General features: G+C 43.8%; 1 protein-coding gene and 1 non-coding gene across 3 annotated transcripts in view; both read right to left on the bottom strand.

The window, feature by feature from the left end:
• Nucleotides 1–22,581, bottom strand: part of LOC113223686 (intraflagellar transport protein 172 homolog) — a 43,934-nt gene that overhangs the window by 19,018 nt on the left and 2,335 nt on the right. For both annotated transcript variants that reach the window (XM_026453072.1, XM_026453074.1), the window contains exons 2-18: nt 20,512–20,655; nt 20,171–20,283; nt 19,691–19,730; nt 19,335–19,400; nt 18,740–18,819; nt 18,449–18,536; nt 16,648–16,862; nt 15,622–15,745; nt 15,105–15,200; nt 13,437–13,598; nt 13,018–13,071; nt 12,312–12,415; nt 11,740–11,825; nt 7,601–7,713; nt 6,275–6,442; nt 955–1,091; nt 620–727 (exon numbers count right to left, since the gene is read on the bottom strand). In XM_026453072.1, coding sequence (XP_026308857.1) covers nt 620–727; nt 955–1,091; nt 6,275–6,442; nt 7,601–7,713; nt 11,740–11,825; nt 12,312–12,415; nt 13,018–13,071; nt 13,437–13,598; nt 15,105–15,200; nt 15,622–15,745; nt 16,648–16,862; nt 18,449–18,536; nt 18,740–18,819; nt 19,335–19,400; nt 19,691–19,730; nt 20,171–20,283; nt 20,512–20,655 — 1,898 coding nt within the window. The remainder of the gene's footprint in view (nt 1–619; nt 728–954; nt 1,092–6,274; nt 6,443–7,600; nt 7,714–11,739; nt 11,826–12,311; nt 12,416–13,017; nt 13,072–13,436; nt 13,599–15,104; nt 15,201–15,621; nt 15,746–16,647; nt 16,863–18,448; nt 18,537–18,739; nt 18,820–19,334; nt 19,401–19,690; nt 19,731–20,170; nt 20,284–20,511; nt 20,656–22,581) is intronic.
• Nucleotides 10,633–10,734, bottom strand: LOC113223691. Its single transcript, XR_003308835.1, has one exon. It is a non-coding gene; the product is annotated as a U6 spliceosomal RNA (small nuclear RNA).

Raw genomic sequence — 22,581 nt, 5'->3', positions numbered from 1 at the left:
TTTTTAGTAGAGCTGGGGTTTCGCCATGTTGGCCAGGCTGCTCTCAAACTCCTGGCTTCAAGTGATCTGCCTGCCTCACCCTCCCAAAGTGCTAGGATTATAGGCATGAGCCACTGTGCCCAGCCAAGACACACTCTTTTTTTTTTTTGAGACGGAGTCTTGCTCTGTCGCCCAGGCTGGAGTGCAATGGCGCCATCTCAGCTCACTGCAACCTCTGCCTCCTGGGTTCAAGCAATTCTCTGGCCTCAGCTTCCTCAGTAGCTGGGATTACAGGTGCCCGCCAATACGCCTGGCTAATTTTTGTATTTTTAGTAGAGATGGGGTTTCACCATGTTGGCCAGGCTGGTCTCAAACTCCCGACCTTGTGATTTGCCTACCTCGGCCTCCCAAAGTGTTGGGATTACAGGCGTGAGCCACCACACCCGGTCAAGGCATACTCTTATAATCTAGGATGGGAGAGTGTTTGGAATATTGTACTGCAGAATGGCTCTATGTAATTTGCTGGTAGTGAGAAGGTAGGGAGTACCTTAACACTGGATTGGAGCAGCCCACAGAGAAAATACTCATGTGGTCATCCCTCCTAGCTACCTGGCACCTCTGTTCTACACGTCTACCTCACCTCTCCGCAATGTGTAGTTGCCTTGCCTCTAGTGCCAGTTTACTCAAGGTTTTCCACATTGCCTCTGTTTCTGGGGTCATTTCCAGAGTCTCTAAGAAGTCTGTTGCCCTGGAAAGGGAAGGAAGCAAAGCATAATGAATAAGGAACGGGCTAGGAAGATACAGCAGAAGACTGGTGATGGGGCAAGGGGAGGGGGAAGAGCCATCTTTGTCTCATCGCCTCCCAGGATCACTGGATCCTTATCAGTGCTGGCCAGTTTTACACCCCACCCCAGGTCCTCCCCTCTCAGAACCAGACTCTCCTACCACCTCCCAGGTTATTGGCCAGCCTCTCACCGGATGTAGTTGCCATCATCAATGGCTGTTCCAAACTCGATGAGGCCCTCATCCAGTGTGTAGGCAACAGTAGTCACACCTTCCATCACCATCACTTCGGTCTTTCCCCCGCCCCGCTCCAGACCTATAACATCACCCTGTAAAAGTTCACCCCACCCCAATTTCAGATTAGTTTCCACTGAATCAATTGTAGAAAAGACCCACCCTCATCCAACCAAATCAGTGGTCAAGAGAGGCACAGCAGCCCTGATTTTCCTAACATTTTAGTTTCTCTCAAGCATAAAAAAATGCTTCATTTATAGCAATATCCTTGGGTTAAAGTACACTCCTAACTATGACAGGCCAACTCCTAGAGGTACAAAGTGTGGCATTCACTTCTGCTTCCAGCAGTACCATAAGAGTAGATATTCTTAAGGGTTCTCTCGTTAAAATATGACTTGAACCTGGAACATACTTTTTATATTATTTTTATTTTTTATTTTTTTGAGGCGGAGTCTCGCTCTGTCGCCCGGACTGGAGTTCAGTGGCCGGATCTCAACTCACTGCAAGCTCCGCCTCCCGAGTTTACACCATTCTCCTGCCTCAGCCTCCCAAGGAGCTGGGACTACAGGCGCCTGCCACCTCGCCTGGCTAGTTTTTGTATTTTTTTTTTTTTTTAGTAGAGACGGGGTTTCACTGTGTTAGCCAGGATGGTCTCGATCTCCTGACCTCGTGATCCGCCCGTCTCGGCCTCCCAAAGTGCTGGGATTACAGGCTTGTGCCACCGCGCCCGGCCTGGAACATACTTTTTAATGCATTGCTTAGGCTTACTTGAAGAAATCACTTTTAATGCATTGCTTTACTTACTTGAAGAATTTCCTACCCATATCCTACCCTTCTCTCTCAAAAAAAGACAGACAGAAAGAAAAAGGTCAATAAGCTAAAATCCTGAGCAAGAAAAGAAGGAAAGTGAGCAAACGGAAAAGGTACAGTTGTCCTGAAAGCAAATGCAGTGTCAGGAGAATAAACCTTAGGCCCTCCAGCAGGATGGGGAGGCTGAATTTGAAAATCCTTAATTAAACCTGGGATCCACTCTTTAGTAAAGGGAACAAAATAAATGGTTACAGATCATTAATATGCCTGATTGCTGCAGAAACAAGACTGAATCATCACTGGAGGAAAATATATCCATTTTAGGCCCTCAGGATTCCAAAAGAATACATTCAAAGCACCATGAGCTCACAATAAAAACAACAACAACAACAACAAGGAAACCAACCACTATGAAACAGTAAATAATAACTACAAACAACAGTTTTAGACCTTCAAGAATTTCAGACATTAAAATATCTGGGTGTGGTTGCATGTGCCTGTAGTCCCAGCTATTCAGGAGGCTGAGGTGAGAGGATCACTTGAGCCCGGGAGTTTGTGCACGCAGTGAGCCGTGATCATGCCACTGCACAGCCTGGGTGACAAAGTGAGACCCTGTTTTTTGTTTTGTTTTGTTTTGTTTTTGTTTTTAAGCCCAGTTACGGAATATAAAATGATTATTTATGAAGCACCTAAATACCTTAAAAGATGAAATGAAAAATTAAGCAAGGAATAAGAAATTATCAATATGACCAGGCAGACTAGAGAAATAATCAAATAAAACTTAAAGAAATATTTAATGTTTGAAGTAAAAAACTCAATGTATAGTTTAAATAGCAGATTAGACAATGATTAGTAGCAGATTAGCAAACTAATGAATTGAAACAGATCTAAAGAAATTATCCAGAGGCCAGATGCAGTGGCTCATGCCTGTAATCCCAGCACTTTTGGAGGCTGAGGCGGGAGGATTGCTTGAGACCAGGAGTCTGAGACCAGCCTGGGAAACACAATGAGAACTTGTCTTTACAGAAAATTGAAAAAAAAAAACAAAAACAAAAACAAAAAAAACAAAAAACCTGGGCATGGAGCATAGAGCAGGAAGAAAGAAACTATGAAAGATAAATTAAAAATGCAAAACAAGAACTCTAACATTTGCCTAACTAGAGTTCTGATGAAGAGACTAGAGAATGGTTGAGAAGAAGCAATGTTCGAAGAGATAATAACTAAGAAACTTCCAAGAGTGATGAAAATACGTGTATTCATAAATACAAGAAACACGATCTATACTAAACAGGATAAATTTTAAAAATTTATGGCTGGGTGCAGTGGCTCATGCTTATAATCCCAGCACTTTGTGGGGCTAAGGCAGGTGGATCACAAGGTCAGGAGACTGAGACCACCCTGGCCAACACGGTGAAACTCCATCTCTACTAAAAATACAAAAGATTAGCCAGGTGTGGTGGCGCATGCCTATAGTCCCAGCTACTTAGGAGGCTGAGGCAGGAGAATCGCTTGAACCCGGGAGGTAGAGGTTGCAGTAAACCAAGATCGTGCCACTGCACTCCAGCCTGGGTGACAGAGAAAGACTCCGTCTCAAAAAAAAATCTAGACACATTGCAGTGAAACTTCAAAACACCTAAGAAAAAGAGAAGATTTTTTTTCTGCGACAGAGTCTCACTCTGTCGTTCAGGCTAGAGAGCAGTGTACAATCTCGGTTCACTGCAACCTTTGCCTCCCAGGTTCAAGCGATTCTCACGCCTCGTCCCTCAAGTAGGCAGGATTACGGGAAAGCGCCACCATGCCCGGCTAATTTTTATTCTTTTTAGTAGAGATGGGGTTTCGTCACATTGGCCAGGCTGGTCTTGAACTCCTGGCCTCAAGTGATCTGCCTATCTCAGCCTCCCAAAGTGCTAGAATTACAGGCATGAGCCACTGTGCCCAGCCCTAAAAAAGAAGACTTTAAAAGAAACCAAAGAGAGGCCAGGCACAGTGGATCATGCCTGTAATCCCAGCACTTTAGGAGGCCGAGGCGGGCAGATCACGAGGTCAGGAGATCGAGACCATCCTGGCTAACTCGGTGAAACCCCATCTCTATTAAAAATACAAAAAATTAGTCAGGCATGGTGGCAGGCACCTGTAGTCCCAGCTACTCGGGAGGCTCAGGCAGGAGAATGGCATGAACCGGGGAGACGGAGCGTGCAGTGAGCCAAGATCACGCCACTGCACACCAGCGTGGGTGACAGATCGCGCCACTACACTCCAGCCTGGGCAACAGATCACACCACTGCTGGGTGACAGATCGCGCCACTGTACTCCAGTCTGGACGACACACCAAGACTCCATCTTAAAAGAAAAAAATGGAAAAAAAAAAAAAAAGAAACCAAAGAGAAAAGACAGATCATCTGTACAGAAATGGCTGCTGATAAATTTTTCAGAACAGCAATGGAAGTCAATCAATCAGACAACATTTATAAATTAAGAAAAATTAACTGTCAATCTAGAACTGGGTACTGAGTCCAAGCATCTTTTCAGAACAAAGGCTAAATAGAAACATGTTCAGATAATGAAAAACTGAAAATTTATCATCTTTCACTAAAGAAATTTCTAAATAAGGCTGGGCACAGTGGCTCATGTCTGTAATCCCAGCACTTTGGGAGCCCGATGGAGGCAGATCACTTGAGGTCAGGAGTTTGAGACCAGCCTGGCCAACATGGTGAAACCCATCTCTACTAAAAGTACAAAAATTAGCTGGGCGAGGTGGCACATGCCTATAATCCCAGCTACTCAGGAGGCTGAGGTGGGAGAATCACTTGAACCTGGGAGGTGGAGCTTGCAATGAGCCAAGATCATGCCACTGCACTCCAGCCTGGGCAACAGAGTGAGACCCTGTCTCAAAAAACAAAGAAACAGAAACAACAAACTTCTAAATAATATTCTTCAGGAAGAAGAAAAGTCATTCCAGAGAGAAGACTGGCATTGTAAGAAAAGGTAAACAAAGGAACTGGTACTTTGATGGTAAATCTAAATGAATCCTGTCTGATAAAATAATCAGGCAGGGTGTGGTGGCTCATGCCTGTAATCCCAGCACTTTGGGAGGCTGAGGCGGGTGGATCACCTAAGGTCAGGAGTTCGAGACCAGCCTGGCCAACGTTGCAAAACCTCATCTCTACTAAAAGTACAAAAATTAGCTGGGCATGATGATGGGTACCTGTAATCCCAGCTACTTGGGAGGCTGAGGCAGGAGACTCTCTTGAACCCAGGAGACGGAGGTTGCAGTGAGCCAAGATCGCGCCACTGCACCCCAGCCTGGGTGACCAGAGAGACTCTGTCTCAAATAAAATAAAATAACCATGCCTATCTTTGGGGACAAAATAAGATTAGAACTAAAGTACTGGACGAAAATGACAAAGGGGAGGAGATGAAAGTCAATGTCTTTTAAAGTCCTTGTATTGTTTGTAGGGGAGGGGGTGGTTAGATGCTTATTAACTTTAGACTTTGTTCATTTAAGTACACGTTAAAACTTTCAAGGTAGCCTCTATAGAAATAGGATATATAACTTTCAAACCCAAAATGTAAAAAAAAAAAAAAAAAAAAGAAAAGGTGTTTAAAGAAAGGACAAAATTAGCCAGACATGGTGGCATGCACCTGTAGTCCTAGCTATACAGGAGGCTGAGGCAGGAGGATTGGTTGAGCCTAGGAGGTTGACGTTGCAATGAGCTATGACTGTATCACTGCACTCCAGCCTGGGAGATAGTGTGAGACCCTGTCTCAGAAAGAAAGAATAGAGAGAGAGAGAGAGAGAGAGAGAGAGAGAGAAAATAAAACAGAGAAGAGAGATTAAAAGAGAGAAGGAGAGAAAGAGAGAGATAAAGAAAAAGAAAGAAAGAACTAAACAAATAAATTTTAGACCCTAATCAGTTTAAAATGAGGCAAAAAGGAGATTAAAAAAGGTATGGAAAAGGACAAAAAGAAGCATCAAGCGCTCTACCCATACACACACCAGTCATCCTAGCCTAGCACAGGAGCCTGCCTCTCTTGTTTTCTCTGGCTCCCCCCAGATTTTGGAAGACTACCGGCTATGTGTGATGTTGTGGTAGGATAGAAGATCTGATCTGTAATTTAAGAAAAAAAGGCACTTTGAATGGCTTATAATGGAGAATCAGCACAGGAGATGACATTAGAACTGCCTCTCCTATCAGGGATTTCCAGCCTAGAGGGATCTCCGTATTATGACCTGGTGACTTCCCAGGGCCACTGTAATGAACCCATACTCCAAGGGTCTAATATAATGTCAGGAATCTGAAAAAGGATGGTTCTGGGTGTTGGTCCATAAGTCTAGGCTTCATTTGCCAATTCTATCACAGAGATTAAGGGTGGTGGACACAGAAAACCAAGTAGCCTTCAGAGTCTCCTCATGGCTCTAATTAATCAGCTCAATACCACATCTGAGGGCCCCTAGTGTCCAACATACCCTAATAGTGAACATGGTGACTGTCTCAGGTGCCTCAATGTTGTACCACACACACAGGCTGTTTCGGTTCTGAGCTACCAGCACATCACTTCCTGGGACCCACTGCACGTAGGAGCAGAAGTTGAGGATCATCGTCTTAGAGCAGCTTTCAATATCATACAGATGCAACTGAAGAAAGAAGAGACAGATAACACAATTAGAAGGGGATGTGGGGTTGTCTCCTGCTTTTGACCATTTCCCTAATGGTGAGATGTGGTGAGCTAACCCACCACTGAGGTTCATGCTGCATTTCAAAGCTTACTGATCTACTTTCTGCTGAGCTGGTATATCCTAACTCTGGTCAAGTAAGAGATGGCCCACGGAACAAAGATCTACATCCCAGGAATTTTAACTTAGGTGAAGGTCAGACTTTCCTTCTTGAAATAACTCTGGGCCAGAGTTACCAGCTTGGATTACAAATGGCAGGCCACTAGAAAAATCAAATTATCTGGAAAGTTGTGATGTGGCTTTCACTGAAATTAAAATCATCAGGTTGTCTCTTTGATCTGAAGTTGAACACTCTGGTGCTACCATATTGGGATGAGAATCAATGAGGGACGAAGAGGCTGTCCTCCAGCCAGTTCATGCCATCAGATAAGTGTGGCTGAAAAGCACTGGACAGCAGGTCTAGGTGAAGGTCAGCTAGGCATGAGTAGGAGGAATGCAGGGTTAAGGAAGTTTCCTGAGGGCACAGACTGTGAACAGTAAGAGACACCAACTTCCAAGCTCCCTTCCTGACTTTGTTGCCATAATACAATCACCTCTGAGGTAATACAGGATTGCTGGGCGTGGTGGCTCACACCTGTAATCCCAGCACTTTGGGAGGCTGAGGCGGGCAGATCACCTGAGGTCAGGAGGTCAGGAGTTTGAGACCAGCCTGACCAACATGGTGAAAACCCATCTCTACTAAAAATACAAAAATTATCTAGGTGTGGTGGCACGTGCCTGTAGTCCCTGCTACATCATCTGAGGCAGATGGGAGGCTGAGGCAGGAGAATCGCTTGAACCTGGGAGGCAGGGGTTGCCGTGAGCCTAGATCGTACCACTGCACTCCAGCCTGGGTGACAGAGTGAGACTCTGTCTCAAAAAAAAAAAAAAAAGAAGAGGTAATAAAGGATGGATTTCGGTATCAGCTACAGAGAATGTTGATTCTTCTGTGCCTTCTGCTATGCTGATGATACAGCAAAGACAACAGGCTCCATCCTGCCTCCCTCAGTCCCTGGTGGCAGCTTGTCTCACACCCTCTGCGGTCCAGCCAATGCCTAAGGCCTTAGTAGCTCTTCTCACATGAAGTTTCCGGTCCCTGAAGAGGAGCCTGTGACCAGTCTCATTAAGTTCCAGCCAATCCACACGGCTCTCATGGCTCACGGTGCCAATGTTGTAGCCACCAATCAGATCCACTGTAGAATAAAGGAGACAGGGTTAAGAAGAGAGATTCCACACATGTACCTAGTGTGGCCAACATACGTAATTTTGCTAGGAAGTCTAGGAAGCTGGGTCTCTTTTAGAATTGTAGAGGTTTTATTTAACTACGTTGTTAACTCAAAAGGTCCAGACCCACAGAAATGTCGTCACTCTCTGGGACTTACGGAGTTACCTCAGAGCAGACTAGAACTATTGAGCAAGTGGCTTCTCCTACTCACCGAATCCCCTCGAAGACAGCACTGAGCACATTAAAGATAAGCCTGATACAACACAGCAGTGAGACAAGGCTGATGAATAAATGACCTTGATGGTCATATGCTCTAAGAAGTTACCTGCAAATTTGAATGCCTACTGTGTAAGAGCACTGCAAGGGTAGATGGTGGGGAAAGCACGCAGACAAACCTCTGACTAAAGTTAGGCTGGTCACTGCAGAGGATGAATATTTTAGTTTGGTTTGAATCTTGTAGACAATATCAGAAACTATCACATTTAGAGCAGACCAATTAGGGTTTGCTGGGATGCTTTCAGGGAGTCTCTTGGTCAAAGCCTACTTATAAGTTTTAGTGATATCCATTATTAATGAACAACGTGCCTCACTTTGTTATATATGCTTAAGCTAAGGACCAAATGTCTGCTGGTGTCTATAATTGTGAAGACCAATTTGAAAAACAATCTTGAATTCAAAAGTAAAATTGGCTGGGTATGGTGGCTCACGCCTGCAGTCTCAGCACTTTGGGAGGCCGAGGTGGGCAGATCACCTGAGGTTAGGAGTTGGAGACCAGCCTGGCCAACGTGGTGAAACCCTGTCTCTACTAAAAATACAAAAAAATTTAGCTGGGTGTGGTGGTGGGCGCCTGTAGTCCCAGCTACTTGGGAGGCTGAGGCAAGAGAATCACTTGAACCCAGGAGGCAGAGGCTGCAGTGAGCCAATATCACGCCACTGCACTCCAGCGTGGATGACAGAGTAAGACTGTCTCAAAAAAAAAAAAAAAGAAAAGAAAATGATAAAGCCATATTTTAATGCCCCAATTATAAGTAGAATCAGAGTTCTAGAGTGGCAAGGACCCTAACTCCTGAGAACCCTGAAATTATACATAAAATTATGTGTGTATAGTATATATTTTTCTCGGAGAAGATCTACGATTTCAGGTACTCCAAAGGGTTGATAGCACAAGAAAGTTAAGAGAGGAACTCTTTTTCTTTTTCCCCCAAGACAGAGTTTCACTCTTCTCACCCAGGCTGGAATGCAGTGGCACCATCTTGGCTCACTGTAACCTCCACCTCCTGGATTCAGGCAATTCTCCTGCCTCGGCCTCCTGAGTAGCTGGGATTATAGGTACCTGCCACCATGCCCAGCTAATTTTTGTATTTTTAGTAGAGATGGGGTTTCACCACGTTGGTCAGGCTGGTCTCGAACTCCTGACCTCAGGTGATCCACCCGCCTCGGTCTCTCAAAGTACTGGGATTACAGGCATGAGCCACCATACCTGGCCTTGAACTCTTGTCATTTTACATACATTGAAACTGAGACCTACAGAGTGAAATTGCTTGTCCAAGTTCTCACAACTCATTTTTGCTGCTGGAGTCTTAGGCCTCTTGGTCTACATTATTGTTTCCATTATAGATACCTACATTTCTGAGTGCAGAAACCTGACGTGAAATACAATATTCATGAAATGTGCAACTACTTTAAGAATAGACTCATATGTATATGGAAACTTGATTTATGACAGATTGCATTACAAATTAGAGGGTGAAGAACGGACTTTCAACAAATGGTTAAACATATGGAAAAATAAAATAAAATTAGATCCCTACCCACATTATACATAAAACAAATTCCAGGTGAAAAGCAAAATTTAAAAATGTTAAAATATATGAGGGAATAGGAAAGGATTTCTTAAATAAGACCTAAAGCATCACAAACTATATATATATATATATATATTTTTTTTTTTTTGGAGACAGAGTTTCACTCTTATTGCCCAGGCTGGAGTGCAGTGGCGCAATCTCAGCTCACTGTAACCTCTGCTTCCCCGGTTCAAGCGATTCTCCTGCCTTAGCCTCCCGAGTAGCTGGGATTACAGGTGCCCTCCACCATGCCCGGCTAATTTTTGTATTTTTAGGAGAGATGGGGTTTCACCATGTTGGCCAGGCTGTTCTCGAACTCCTGACCTCAAGTGATCCGCCTGCCTTGGCCTCCTAAAGTGCTGGGACTACAGGCGTAAGCCACCGTGTTCGGCCTCAAACTAATTTTTTTTAAGTGAAAAAAATGGACTATTTTAAAGTGAAAATGTCTGAACAGTGAAAGACTCCCAAAAGGAGAGAAAAGACAAGCCACAGGCTAAGGCAAAAATATCTGCAATACAAATAACCACCAAAGTCTATACAAGCATATGCAAAGACTTCAAATCAATGAGGAAGAGACACTCTGATTTTAAAAATAGGTAAGAGATAGGAACTAGCAATTCACAGAAGAAGAAATATAAATGGTCAATAATTATTATATATGAAATTAATATAGAGATATAATTTTGTATAGATCATGTTTAAGCCAAATTATAAAGTCAGGCAATTTCAAGTATTACAGAAGATGTCGGACAATAGAAACTCTAACTGCTGGTGGAAATAGAAATTGGTATAACTTTTTTAGAGAATAATTTGGAAATATTTAGTGAAGTTGAAGACACAGGTCCTCTGTGATTTAGCAGTTCCATTCTAGGCATGGAACTCAGAGAACCAAATCACTGTAATAGTGAAAAATCAGCAACTTAAATGCCCATCAATAAGAGGGAGGATATAAAATGATTCAACGTAAATATAACAAAATGTCAGGATTTGACAGAAGTGGGTATGAATAAACAAGTGAAAATATCTTCTTTTAAAAAAATTGGTTTAAAGTGGAAAGCTTTATAAACATGTGTGTCATCCTTGCATGGGGCCATGCTAATCTTCTCTTTATCATTCCAATTTTAATATATGTACTGCCAAAGCAAGAAAAATATCATTATTATTAATAGCTAACATTTATTACTATGTACTGGGGATAAGTGTATTTCATATAAAGTAGGTACTATTTTTATCCCTATTTTGTACAAAACTGAGATATTAGAAAGATGAAGTAACTTCCTAAGATCACACAGGTAGAGAAGTGGGACGGTTTGACTCCAGAGCCCCATTCTTTTTTTTTTTTTAATTTAATTTCTTTCTTCATAGAGACAGAGTCTCACCACGTTGCCTAGGCTGGTCTCAAACTCCTGAGCTCAAGCAACCCGCCCGCCTCAGCTTCCCAAAGAGGTGGGATTACAGGTGTGAGCCACTGTGCCTGGCACAGAGCCCCATTTTTAACAGCTATATTGTATAGGTAATGCTATTCTCTATACTATTTTTTATGCTTGAAACATTTCATGATAATTGTGAAACGCAAATAAAGTTTCTGTCATTATTAGTTACCAATGATAAACTATACAAAAAATAAGACCTCTTCCAGTTCTAACAGTCTATGATTCTATGAAGTCTAAACAGGAAAATTCATAAATTTAATGGGTCTTCTCTACCACTCACAATTTGCCAACCCTAAGATATATGTCTAGAGAACATGAATAAGTATATAGACCTTTGGGATTTGTTTTTGTTTGTGTTTTAAGAGATGGGGTCTTACTCCATCATCTAGGCTGGAGTGCAGTGGCACAATCATGGCTCACTGCAGCCTTGAACTACTGGGCTCAAATGATCCTCCTGCCTTGCCCTTCCAAAGTGCTGGGATTACAAGCATGAGTAACTGTGCCTGACCTGCACCTTTGTTTTTATATCTAGATATCCAGGTACAGATGCACACATATTGACTTAAACGTTTCATATATATCCACTGTACATGTGGGGTTACTATTTACCTGGTGCTTCTCAGATTCCTGCATTCCCCACTGAACACAATCCTGTGGTATGGAAGTGTGATATAAACATCTATTTTGTTATTAAAATTATGAGAGAGTCTTACTCACCTATAGCAATAGTCTTAATATCAATAAGATAAGCCAATTTCTTATTATCTTCTGTTCCTCGCTGACACCTCTCATTAATACGAACACTGAAACATGAAGGGCGAGGTAAGGCAAAATGGGCTGAGGTAGTTGGGATGTTTATTAAAGGCTCTGAAGTACCATATGGGATGAAGCTTTTATTTATTTATTTATTTAGAGACAGGGTCTCGCTCTGGTTGCCAAAGCTGTAGTGCAGTGGTGTGATCACGGCTCACTACAACTTCGACTTCCTAAGCTCCAGGTGATTCTCCCACCTCAGCCTCCCGAGTAACTGGGACTACAGGGGTGTGCCACCATGCCTGGATAATTTTTTGTATTTTTAGTAGAGAGGGGGTTTCACCATGTTGCCCAGGATGGTCTTGAACTCCTTGACTCAAGTAATCTGCTTGCCTCCGCCTCCCAAAGTGCTGGGATTATAGGCATGAGTCATCATGCCTGGCTGAAGCTTTTAGATTAACTGGAGGACACAGAATTTAGGAGTCCAAAAGGAATTATTTTGGGTTTCAGGGATTTAGAGAATCTTGTGAGGTTACCTGATGAGGTGGGGGTTCATGAATTCAGTGCGTACGGAACCCAAGGTGTCATTATTCCCATATTCCACCAGGGTTAGCTCTCCAGCATTGAAGATCATGCATACCTGGGAAAAATGGAGTTGTTATACGGTGGAAAGGCTACATGAAGAAAAACAGTAGTGGGAGGTCAACTGTCAGTTCAAGGTGACTACCACTTTTCTCCTTGCTCTCTTACCCTGCCAATTTCATCCTCCCGTTTATCTGCTGTTTCCCTATCCCTTGCAACTTGCCATCTTTTTTTTTATTTTATTTTTATTTTTTTTTTTATTTTTTTATTTTTTATTTTTTATTTATTTATTTTTTTTGTTGAGACGGAGTCCTGCTCTATCACCCAGGCTGGAGTGCAGTGGCCGGATCTCAGCTCACTGCAAGCTCCGCCTCCCGGGTTCCCGCCATCCTCCTGCCTCAGCCTCCTGAGTAGCTGGGACTACAGGCGCCCGCCACCTCGCCCGGCTGGATTTTTGTATTTTATTAGTAGAGACGGGGTTTCACCGTGTTAGCCAGGATGGTCTCGATCTCCTGACCTCGTGATCCACCCGTCTCGGCCTCCCAAAGTGCTGGGATTACAGGCTTGAGCCACCACGCCCGGCGCAACTTGCCATCTTTATGACACAGAAGCTAGGAGGAGGCTTATCGAGATGGTGACAGTGAATCAAGTTCTACTCACATTCTCATTTTCAAAGAAATACTTCTCATTGCCACCAGATCCTTGCCAGGCTATCTGCAATGGGAGAAGACTTAAGAAGCAATGTGGATAAATACCCAAGATAACGCCGAAAGAATGACAGGTTGGGAAGCAGAAAGATATTTACATAGGCTTTGGCACTACACAAAAGAGGTGCTATATCAGAATTTGCTCTGGTCCCTGAGAGAAACCAGAGAGATGTTTCTGAGAGATGGCATAAAAACAGTCCAAATATGGTGATTCATACTCTGGGATTATAACCTCCTGGGTCTCCTTCCCTGAAACCAGGTCCCCTACACCAGAATGTTAGAACTTCTCACGGAGAGAAGGGATTTTGGGTCCCCACAAGTATTAAGCCAAGATGCCCCATTCCCCACCCTACCACCAATTTTGGTTCCTACCTCACTAAGCCGATTAGTGTTCAGGTCCCCCAGCAGCAGTGTGTCTGATGTCTGGGCCACCAAGTAACGTTCCTTCCCTAGGATTTTCACCTCTTCCACCTCATAGCCATAGTGTGACTTGAGCACCACTCGGGTTCCTGATGACAGGTTCTTCACAATTACCTTGGTAAAGGACAAGTCTGAGCCCCTTAGGCTTCCCCAGCCCAAAAGAAGGGTGAACAACCATGCCCTTTGCCTACCTCCACAGTGCTAAACAAACAAAGCTAATACCGTGCTTCCTCCCTGGGTCTAGGATATTGCTGATAGTAATGATATCTTACATTTATATGGGGATTTACTATTTATGAAATGCTTTCCTATATTATCTCTTTTGACGCTCACAATTTATGTAATTCTGAAAATTCCACTGGGTAAAACCAATCATTCTATGTTCTCATAGTCTTTGTACAAAAATTATATATCACTGATCACAGTGTACGTATTGATCGGTTGACTGACTGACTGACAGAGTCTCAGTATGTTGCTTAGGCTGGCCTTGAACTCCTGGGTTCAAGCAATCCTCCTGTCTCGGCCTCCTGAGTAGCTGAGACTACAGGCATGTGCCACTGCATCTGGCTAATAGTATTTTTTGATATGTCTGTGTCCTCTGTTATAATGATCTCCTTGATCAAGGGACAATGTCTTACAGATAATTATCTGTGTATTCCCAATGCCTAACACTGCTGACACAAAGTAGAGAATGAATAAATGTTTCTGGAAAGAATAGAAGAATGAAGAAACCAATGTATAATAAATGGAAGGACAGAGGTAGAAAAAAGAGAAAAGTGGGCCCAGGAACTGAGAAATTTTTAGCTTGCAACATCATACACAGTGAGCTCAGAGGCCTTAAAACAACAGAGTTCACATTTATAATCCTATTTATCCAATTGCCCAATTGCCAGTGTGTAGACAGTAAAGTTTTTTTTTTTTGAGACGGAGTCTCGCTCTATCGCCCAGGCTGGAGTGCAGTGGCCGGATCTCAGCTCACTGCAAGCTCCGCCTCCCGGGTTTACGCCATTCTCCTGCCTCAGCCTCCTGAGTAGCTGGGACTACAGGCGACAGTAAAGTTTTAAGCCAGGAAGGCTTAAGTGGCAATCTGCACACCTTACGCCTGGTGCTTAAAACTTTTCTTTTTCTTTTTTTGAGATGGAGTCTTGCTCTGTCACCCAGGCTGGAGTGCAGTGGCACGATCTCGGCTCACTGCAACCTCCACCTCCCAGGTTCACGCCATTCGCCTGCCTCAGCCTTCCAAGTAGCTGGGACTACAGGCGCCCGCCACCACGCCTGGCTAATTTCTTTGTATTTTTAGTAGAGACGGGGTTTCACCATGTTAGCCAGCATGGTCTCGATCTCCTGACCTCGTGATCTGCCCACCTTGGCCCCTCAAAGTGCTGGGATTAGAGGCATGAGCCACCGCACCCGGCCAAAACTTCTCTTACAATAAGCTGCAAGAACTACAGCAGGAAAGTTACCAAGGTGTTGCCCTGACATATTCTGTTGCCCAGAACAGCTCTTCCAGAGGGATGAAGATTAAATTTGAACTATGGCTGTGGCCAGAAGGCAGGGAAATGTTATAAGGATGAATGAGCCACGCAAGGTCTCAGTGCAGTAGGCTACCATCCTGCTTACCTGGCTAGGTCCCACATACGTCAACTCAAACTTGTTCTTGTAAATAATCCTTCGGAGATAGCAGTCAAACAGTTCCACCCCACCACATAGTGTGCCCTAGAAGGGAAAGTGACAGCATAAAAGGTCACACACATAGTACACTGGCATGGGGAGAGTACCCAGAGACATCCTCAAAACCTAGGCTCTAGAGTCTAGAGAAGAGTTGGCGGTGAAAGACCTGGCAGTTTTGGGAATTACCAAAACGAAAGAGGCTACAATCATTGGACTCAAGGGCACAACATATTAATGGGATAAAAGGGAGAAACTAGCCCTGCCTACACACAATTTTTTGTCCCTTTTGTGACCTCCAATAAAGTATGAATTTCTTTTTCCTGCCTTTAACACCAGAATTTTAGGTTAGGGTCAAAAGGAAAGAGGAGATTCTCTAGTGTTAGGGAAGAGTGCTTTAGGATAAGGCAGGATTTTTTTCTAGTTTGGTGAAAGTCACCAATCCAGAAAGGGATTACTAGTAACACACCACACAGAGCCGTGAGCCATCCCGCTTCCAGGCCAAGGCAGTGATGGTGTATAAATTGGCAATCTCCTTGGGCTCTGCCTCTTCCCAGATGCTTCTGTGAGGTCTCCAGTTGAACACCCGAAGCCTGAAATAAAGTATGTGGCTTTTAGAAGAGATTAAGGCTGAGCTAAAGAGTACAAATGGGCTTATAAGCAAAGGAAATTAGTCTTGCTATATCAGAAAAGAAAGGAAATAAAAAGAACAGACAAGCTAGGCAGTCTAGCAGGAGAGGATATAAAGGTGCACAGGAAATAAGCTGGGAAAATCAAGGCAAAACTAAAATAGAATAAGTGTGAGGGGAGCAGAGAAAACAAAAAGACCAGGGCAGGTGAGAAAAATAAGCTACTAGGAGCAAAAAAAATATGCAACAAGGAGATAAATGGTAGGAGTCAGTGAAGAAAGAAGAGAACACAAGGAGACGTAAGATTGAAGGGGGTAGAAGGACAGGACTGACAAAGCTGGGGTTAAACACATGCCAGAGAAATGACGAGACCTGGAACATGGCTGTTTATCTGCTGTTCCATCATTCATTCATTCATTCGCCAAACATCTGAGCATATCTTAGATACATAGCATGTAGATGCTAATCTAGGCACTGGAGATAAAAAGATGAATAATAAGCCCCCTTCTCAAGGACTCTGATTTAGCCATCTATCTGGCTACACAACAACAGTTTGCAAACAACAAACTGTAATATAATGTGAGAAACTCTTAAGCGGTCTCAAAGAGGGCAATGGAAACAGAAAATAGAGATGAATTTTGCTATGGAAGTGCAGGGAGAGGCATAGAGACAAAACAAGAGCCCAGGACATTTTGGAACTGCCAGCACACCAATGGATGGAGGGAGCAGGAAGAGGAAAACGCATGAATTACATACATACATTTGATTCTGCTCCAGTCTCCCACTCTGGCTCAGAATAATTTGGCTAAAGCAGAGAGTGTTCACAGAGAAAGCAGGCAGAAGATAAAACTGGAAAGGGGACTCACCTGTCATAACTTCCTAGCACAACAGACTGGCCCCCAGGACTTGCTACCGCTGTGGTGAACTCGTGCTCCTGAGGGTCACGGCTGTAATCAAAAGTTTGTAGCACGTGGCCTTCTTTTCCATAGGCTACAATCTTCCGATCACAGCCTGCAGCCACGATGCTATTGGTTGCCCATGCCAAGGCATAGGGTGGACACGGGTGGTTAACCAACTTCCCCTAAGACAGAAGTAGAGGGTTTCGATCACTCTCCGAAGACTCCACCCGAGAAATTCCTCACTCTCAACACCTGGTACCTTCACTCTGACCATCATACCTTGCAGAAGTCTCTTCCAACATTTTCCTATCCCAACACATCCTAATCCTGAACTGTTCACAAATTGTCACATACACACACACACCCCTATACAAACACTTGTTGACCTTGTGCTCTAGAAAAACCTCAAAATGCCTGTATATTGGAATTTTCTTTTTTTTTTTTGAGACAGAGTCTCACTCTGTTGCCCAGGCTGAAGTGCAGTGGCGCGATCTCGGCTTGCTGCAACCTCTGCCTCCCGGGTTCAAGCGATTCTCCTGTCTCAGTCTCCCGAGTAGCTGGGATTCCAGGCACATGCCACCACACCTGGCTAATTTTTACATTTTTAGTAGAGATGGGGTTTCACCATGTTGGCCAGGCTGGTCTCGAACTCCTCACTTCAGGTGATCCACCCGCCTCAGCCTCCCAAAGTGCTGGGATTACAGGAGTGAGCCACTGTGCCCGGCTTATACAAGTAATTCTTTTTTTTTTTTAGACAGCATTTCCCTCTTGTTGTCCAGTCTGGAGTACAATGGCATGCGATCTTGACTCACTGCAACCTCTGCCTCCCAGGTTCAAGTGATTCTCCTGCCTCAGCCTCCCAAATAGCTGGGATTATAGGCATGTGCCACCAGGCCCAGCTAATTTTTTTGTATCTATTACAGACAGGGTTTCACCTTGTTCGTCAGGCTGGTCTTGAACTCCTGGCCTCAGGTGATCCACCCGCCTTGGCCTCCCAAAGTGCTGGGATTACAGGCGTGCACAACTGTGCACGGCCCACAAGTAATTCTTAATGTAAATGATTCAAACAATACAGAATTATATAGAGTAACATGAAAGTTTCCTTTTTATTCCCCATCTTTTTCCTTTCCCCTCTCCAGAGTAAACTGTTAACTCTTGTTTCTATGAATCTACATACATAAATAGATATTATATATATTTTACACAAATAGGAATAATTTTCACTTTTCATTACCCTAAGAGTTTTTATTTCCCTTTGTCTCAAAGTCCCTTCCACCTGAGTCATCCCTTCTTATAAGTAGTAAGCTCCAGGCTCCTAAACACAAATCCTTTCAGTGGCCACATCCAACTTTTTCTCTGTCCCTGAGGTCTCACTCCTCTAGCTTCCTCCCTTAGTACCTCAATCCAAGTGCCTTAGAAGTCCAACCTCCTCTAGGAGGGTTCCTGGAATTTCCTTATCCCCTATCCCACAGCATCCTTTTTTTTTTTTTTTTTTTTTCTGAGACAGGGTCTTGTTCTGTCACCCAGGCTGTACTGCAGTGGTGCTATTTCAGCTCACTGCAGCCTCAGCCTCCTGGGCTCAAGTGATCCTCCCACTTCAGCTTCCTGAGTAGCTGGGATTACAGGCCCACGCCACTATGCCCAACTAATTTTTGTATTTTTTTTTTGGGTAGAGATAGGGTTTCACTATGTTGCCCAGGCTGGTTTCAAACTCCTAGACTCAAGCAATTCACCCACGTCAGCCTCCCACAACATTCTTTATTCATACCTGTGACTCTCCAGAGCCTTCATCATCAAAGAAATACCTAACAATGGTACCATCTGCATGACCAGAGAGAATTCCTTTCCCAGAGCAACTAAAAAAGGAGAAAGGAGAGAAATATAGGAAGAGATTATTTTATCTCACCAAGAAAGCCCCTTTCTCTGTCAAACACAACCTTGTCTGTGGTTCCTGCTACCAGTTCTCCTGCCTTTCATACTATGGTCTTGCAGTCCATATTTCCCCACAGCGTTTTCCTAACACTTTCCGACTCTTGTGATACTACTCCTCTTTACTCACTTTGTTGTCAGGGACACCACGTAAGACTCTGGCCCATAGATGGTAGATGATTTATTAGTTTTGGTGTTTGCTAAACGAACCTGAAAAAGGAAAAATGATAGAAGTATGGTTAGGCTATTTTTTTTTTTGAGACGGAGTCTGGTTCTGTCGCCCAGGCTGGAGTGCAGTGGCCGGATCTCAGCTCACTGAAAGCTTCGCCTCCCAGGTTCACGCCATTCTCCTGCCTCAGCCTCCCGAGTAGCTGGGACTACAGGCGCCCGCCACCTTGACCAACTAATTTTTTGTATTTTTTAGTAGAGACGGGGTTTCACCATGTTAGTCAGGATGGTCTCGATCTCCTGACCTCGTGATCCACCCGTCTCGGCCTCCCAAAGTGCTGGGATTACAGGCTTGAGCCACCGCGCACGGCCTGGTTAGGCTATTTTAAATTTAACTAGGCCTTAAGAAAAAAAGGAAAAACTATCCCACAAAACTGGTCCCTATGCATTCTCCCCAGCATACAACTTGATCCTAAGGAAGAGGGTGAACCATATTCCTCTCTCCAGAACCATTATCCCTACTACCCCCTCTCTTGTGTTTCCCTTCCCTCTTTTACCTTCCCTTCAGCCAGCCCAAAGACAATGATGTACTCTGCGGGCCACTGCAGACAAGTGACAGCACTCTGTGTGAAAGGAAATGATAAAAAGGACAACCCCATCTGTGTGGGCCAACACATTTATAACAACTTCAACACCCCACCACACACCACCACGTCAATCTCCTATAGGGAAGGGACACAACAGGGCTCTAAGGAAGACAGCAGATGACTGTCAACAGCCATGAAGCACCATCCTTGCAGTAGGAAAAGTCACATTCAGATGTTACAAATGCAACTCCTGGCTGTATTTATAAGTAGATATATTGATATATGTTTGTTCATCTTAAGCTTTCAGTGACTGGTCTGAACTTTACCGTCTGGATGAACTTGTTACAGATGACTTTCTTGTCACCCCTGCCAAACAAAAGGAGGGGAACCATATTAAAAACCACTTCCATAAACAAATTGCCAAAAATGATGCTGAGGGAAGAGAAGAAAGAGCAGATTTCTTCCCTGGCCCACTAGTGTTTCTGACTACTCTGTAGGAGCCCTGAAGGGAGGCATATAAGGGAGCCTAAGAAGCTTCGGAACAATAACAAAGATGCGACATCACTCTGGGCTTCCAGGATCTCACAGGGGCCTCCTGTTGATCTTGGACTGTTTCTTCCAGGGATGGGACTGCAGAACATGTGGGACAGGCGAAGGCAGAAAAGCAACAACAGACTCCAGAAAGTCTCTGCCTTCAATGGCCAAGCTTGGCTTCTCATCCTCTTTATTTCCCCTCCCCAGTGAGGCATTTCTCTTGCCTTCCCCTTCTTTCCCGGGCAATCGCATCTCCCAATGTCTATCCTCACCAATCTTCTCCAATCTTGTAGACATAGATGATGTTGTCAGTCTGTCCTATGGCAATTTTAGTGGAATCAGGAGAAAAAGCCATGCCCTTCACCATATAGCTCTTCCTGCCATACTGAGTTTAAAAAAAAAAAAGAAAGAAAAAGAAAAGATGTAATGAGTACACATGAAAGAGAAAAGAGAAAAAAAGGTATATGTGTGCTCTTAAGGAAACTTAAGGATTCATACTGAGAAAAAGGTGGGGTGCACCATTTCCTATGCCGATGGCTAGGAGGCAGACTAGGTCTTCCAGGGTTGTGAGACCCCATCAACAGGTTAAGGTACACATGAATACACTGTTTACCTTCATGTCAATTGGTTTGGTGGAGAATTTATCTCTCCGTTCTCCATGTTCATCATACAGCAAGACCACTCGGTCCACTGTGCAGACAGCAAATTTGGCATTGTTCTGGGACCAAGCCATACAGGTCACCTTTGCAGCTCTATCCTGCAGAGGCAAAGGGGTAAAAACAAACCCATGTGCTGGTCTAGAATACCAAAAGCATTTCTAGCTCTATTAATTCTAGTCAATTTTCTTTCTGTCACGATTCTATCCTCAAAACAAAGAGATGCCTGTGGCCCATCCTGGTCTCCAAGGCCTTCAGATCCTGGACTGTGAGAACAATGTGCTTCCAGAGACTCATATGCAAATGCACTAAGAGGCAGTGTGCTAAGTCAACTGTATGAATGAATCTCTGCAATGGCCTCCTTGTTCCCAGGTCTACTACTGAAATAAATTCAATTAGTCTGGTAAGTTTTGGTCGTTAGCCATTCATTCAATTAATATTTTTTGAGCACCTTATTGATCAAGGCACTTGGCCAGGGGCTGAGAGACAAAAAACAAACCATAGATTCTGCCTCCAGGTCTAATAAGATGGTGCAAAATAGGAAAAGTCCTATTAAAGTATGTATAAAATACTGCAATAGTTTGGAGAAGCCTGAGAGAATTTTATGCTTAAATTATCAAAATTAAGCTTTGAAGAATGAATGCAGTTGAGTAGGAATTTATCTGAGATGGAAGGAATGGCAATGAGCAAAGGCAAGTTCTGGACAAGAAACAGTAATTTAGTTTATTTGAAACTATTATACCTTATAAATAGTAGAATAGAAGGGGTAAGGCAGGAAAAACGGCCAGCTCAGGAAGTCTTTGAAGCCAGGCAAAGGAAAGGACTTTGGGCTTATTTGGCAGGAAAGGGAGAGACAGCAAGAGTTCAAGATAGGGGGAGTAGGAGTTGAGACTCAGGATGAACAATCCCATTTTCTTTTCTTCTTAACTACCAACTTCACAGAAACTCAAGTTAGAAGGTATCCAGGTGAATTATTCCGACCGGATCTGACCCTTCCAACACTAGCTCTGGTCCTAAGGGATTAGTTCTGTTACGAAGGGTTTCCTTCCTTGAAAACAAAACATTTATTCTGCTTTTCTTCTGCCCCAATTGTTTGATTAATTATTTGGACACTAGAGTTCTGGCTTAAAACATTGACACTTTTCACTCCAAACTCACCTATCTCCAAAGTCAGAAGTAAAAAGGCTCTTTTCCTCCAAATCCTCAAGCCAGAAAATAGCCACACCACCATCACTATGATCCTCTAACTCTTCATTATATTAGGTTAGAAAGGCTGAGGGCTCCTCATCAACCGTTGCTGATCCTCCTGCTTTATTGCTTTGCCCAATCCTGGGCATGCAGCCCTACCTGCATCATGACATCATCTTATTTTGAGAGACTGAAGGAGGATTTCATTTCCAATTTTTCCGTTAGGGCAAAGAAATGTTTAAATTACAGATTCAAGAGACAGCTTGCTGAGCAATGAGCACAAATCTCTGTCTTTCTGTCTTTTCTTTGTCTTCTCCAACTGTGGAGAGAGCACAACTATTTTCTGTTCTAATTTCCTTCTTTTTTCTTTGACGGAGTCTCACTCTGTCCCCCAGGCTGGAGTGCAGTGTCACAATCTCAGCTCACTGCAACCTCTGTTTCTTGGGCTCAAGGATTCTCCTGCCTCAGCCTCCCAAGTAGCTGAGGCCATAGGTGCGTGCTATCGTGCCCGGCTAATTTTTTTGTATTTTTGGTAGAGACAGGGTTTCACCATATTGCCCAGGCTGGTCTTGAACTCCTGACCTCAAGTGATCCACCTGCCTTGGCCTCCCGAAGTGCTGGGATTACAGATGTGAGCCATCATGCCCGGCCTGTGTTCTAATTTCCTTCTATTGTCCAAATGCCACACCCTCTGTGAAGCCTTCCTGATTTCCATAATCAATTCTCCTTTCTCTACAATATGTACCTCACTAGATTGTTTTATTAAGTGAGGTAGGGCATAAAATAATAAGAGCTTGCCTTTAACAAGTTCTTACCACAGAATAGGCATTTTGATAAGT

This window comes from Piliocolobus tephrosceles, chromosome 15, assembly GCF_002776525.5.
Source record: "Piliocolobus tephrosceles isolate RC106 chromosome 15, ASM277652v3, whole genome shotgun sequence".
NCBI lineage: Eukaryota > Metazoa > Chordata > Mammalia > Primates > Cercopithecidae > Piliocolobus > Piliocolobus tephrosceles.
This window is presented reverse-complemented; position numbering and strand designations above follow the sequence as displayed.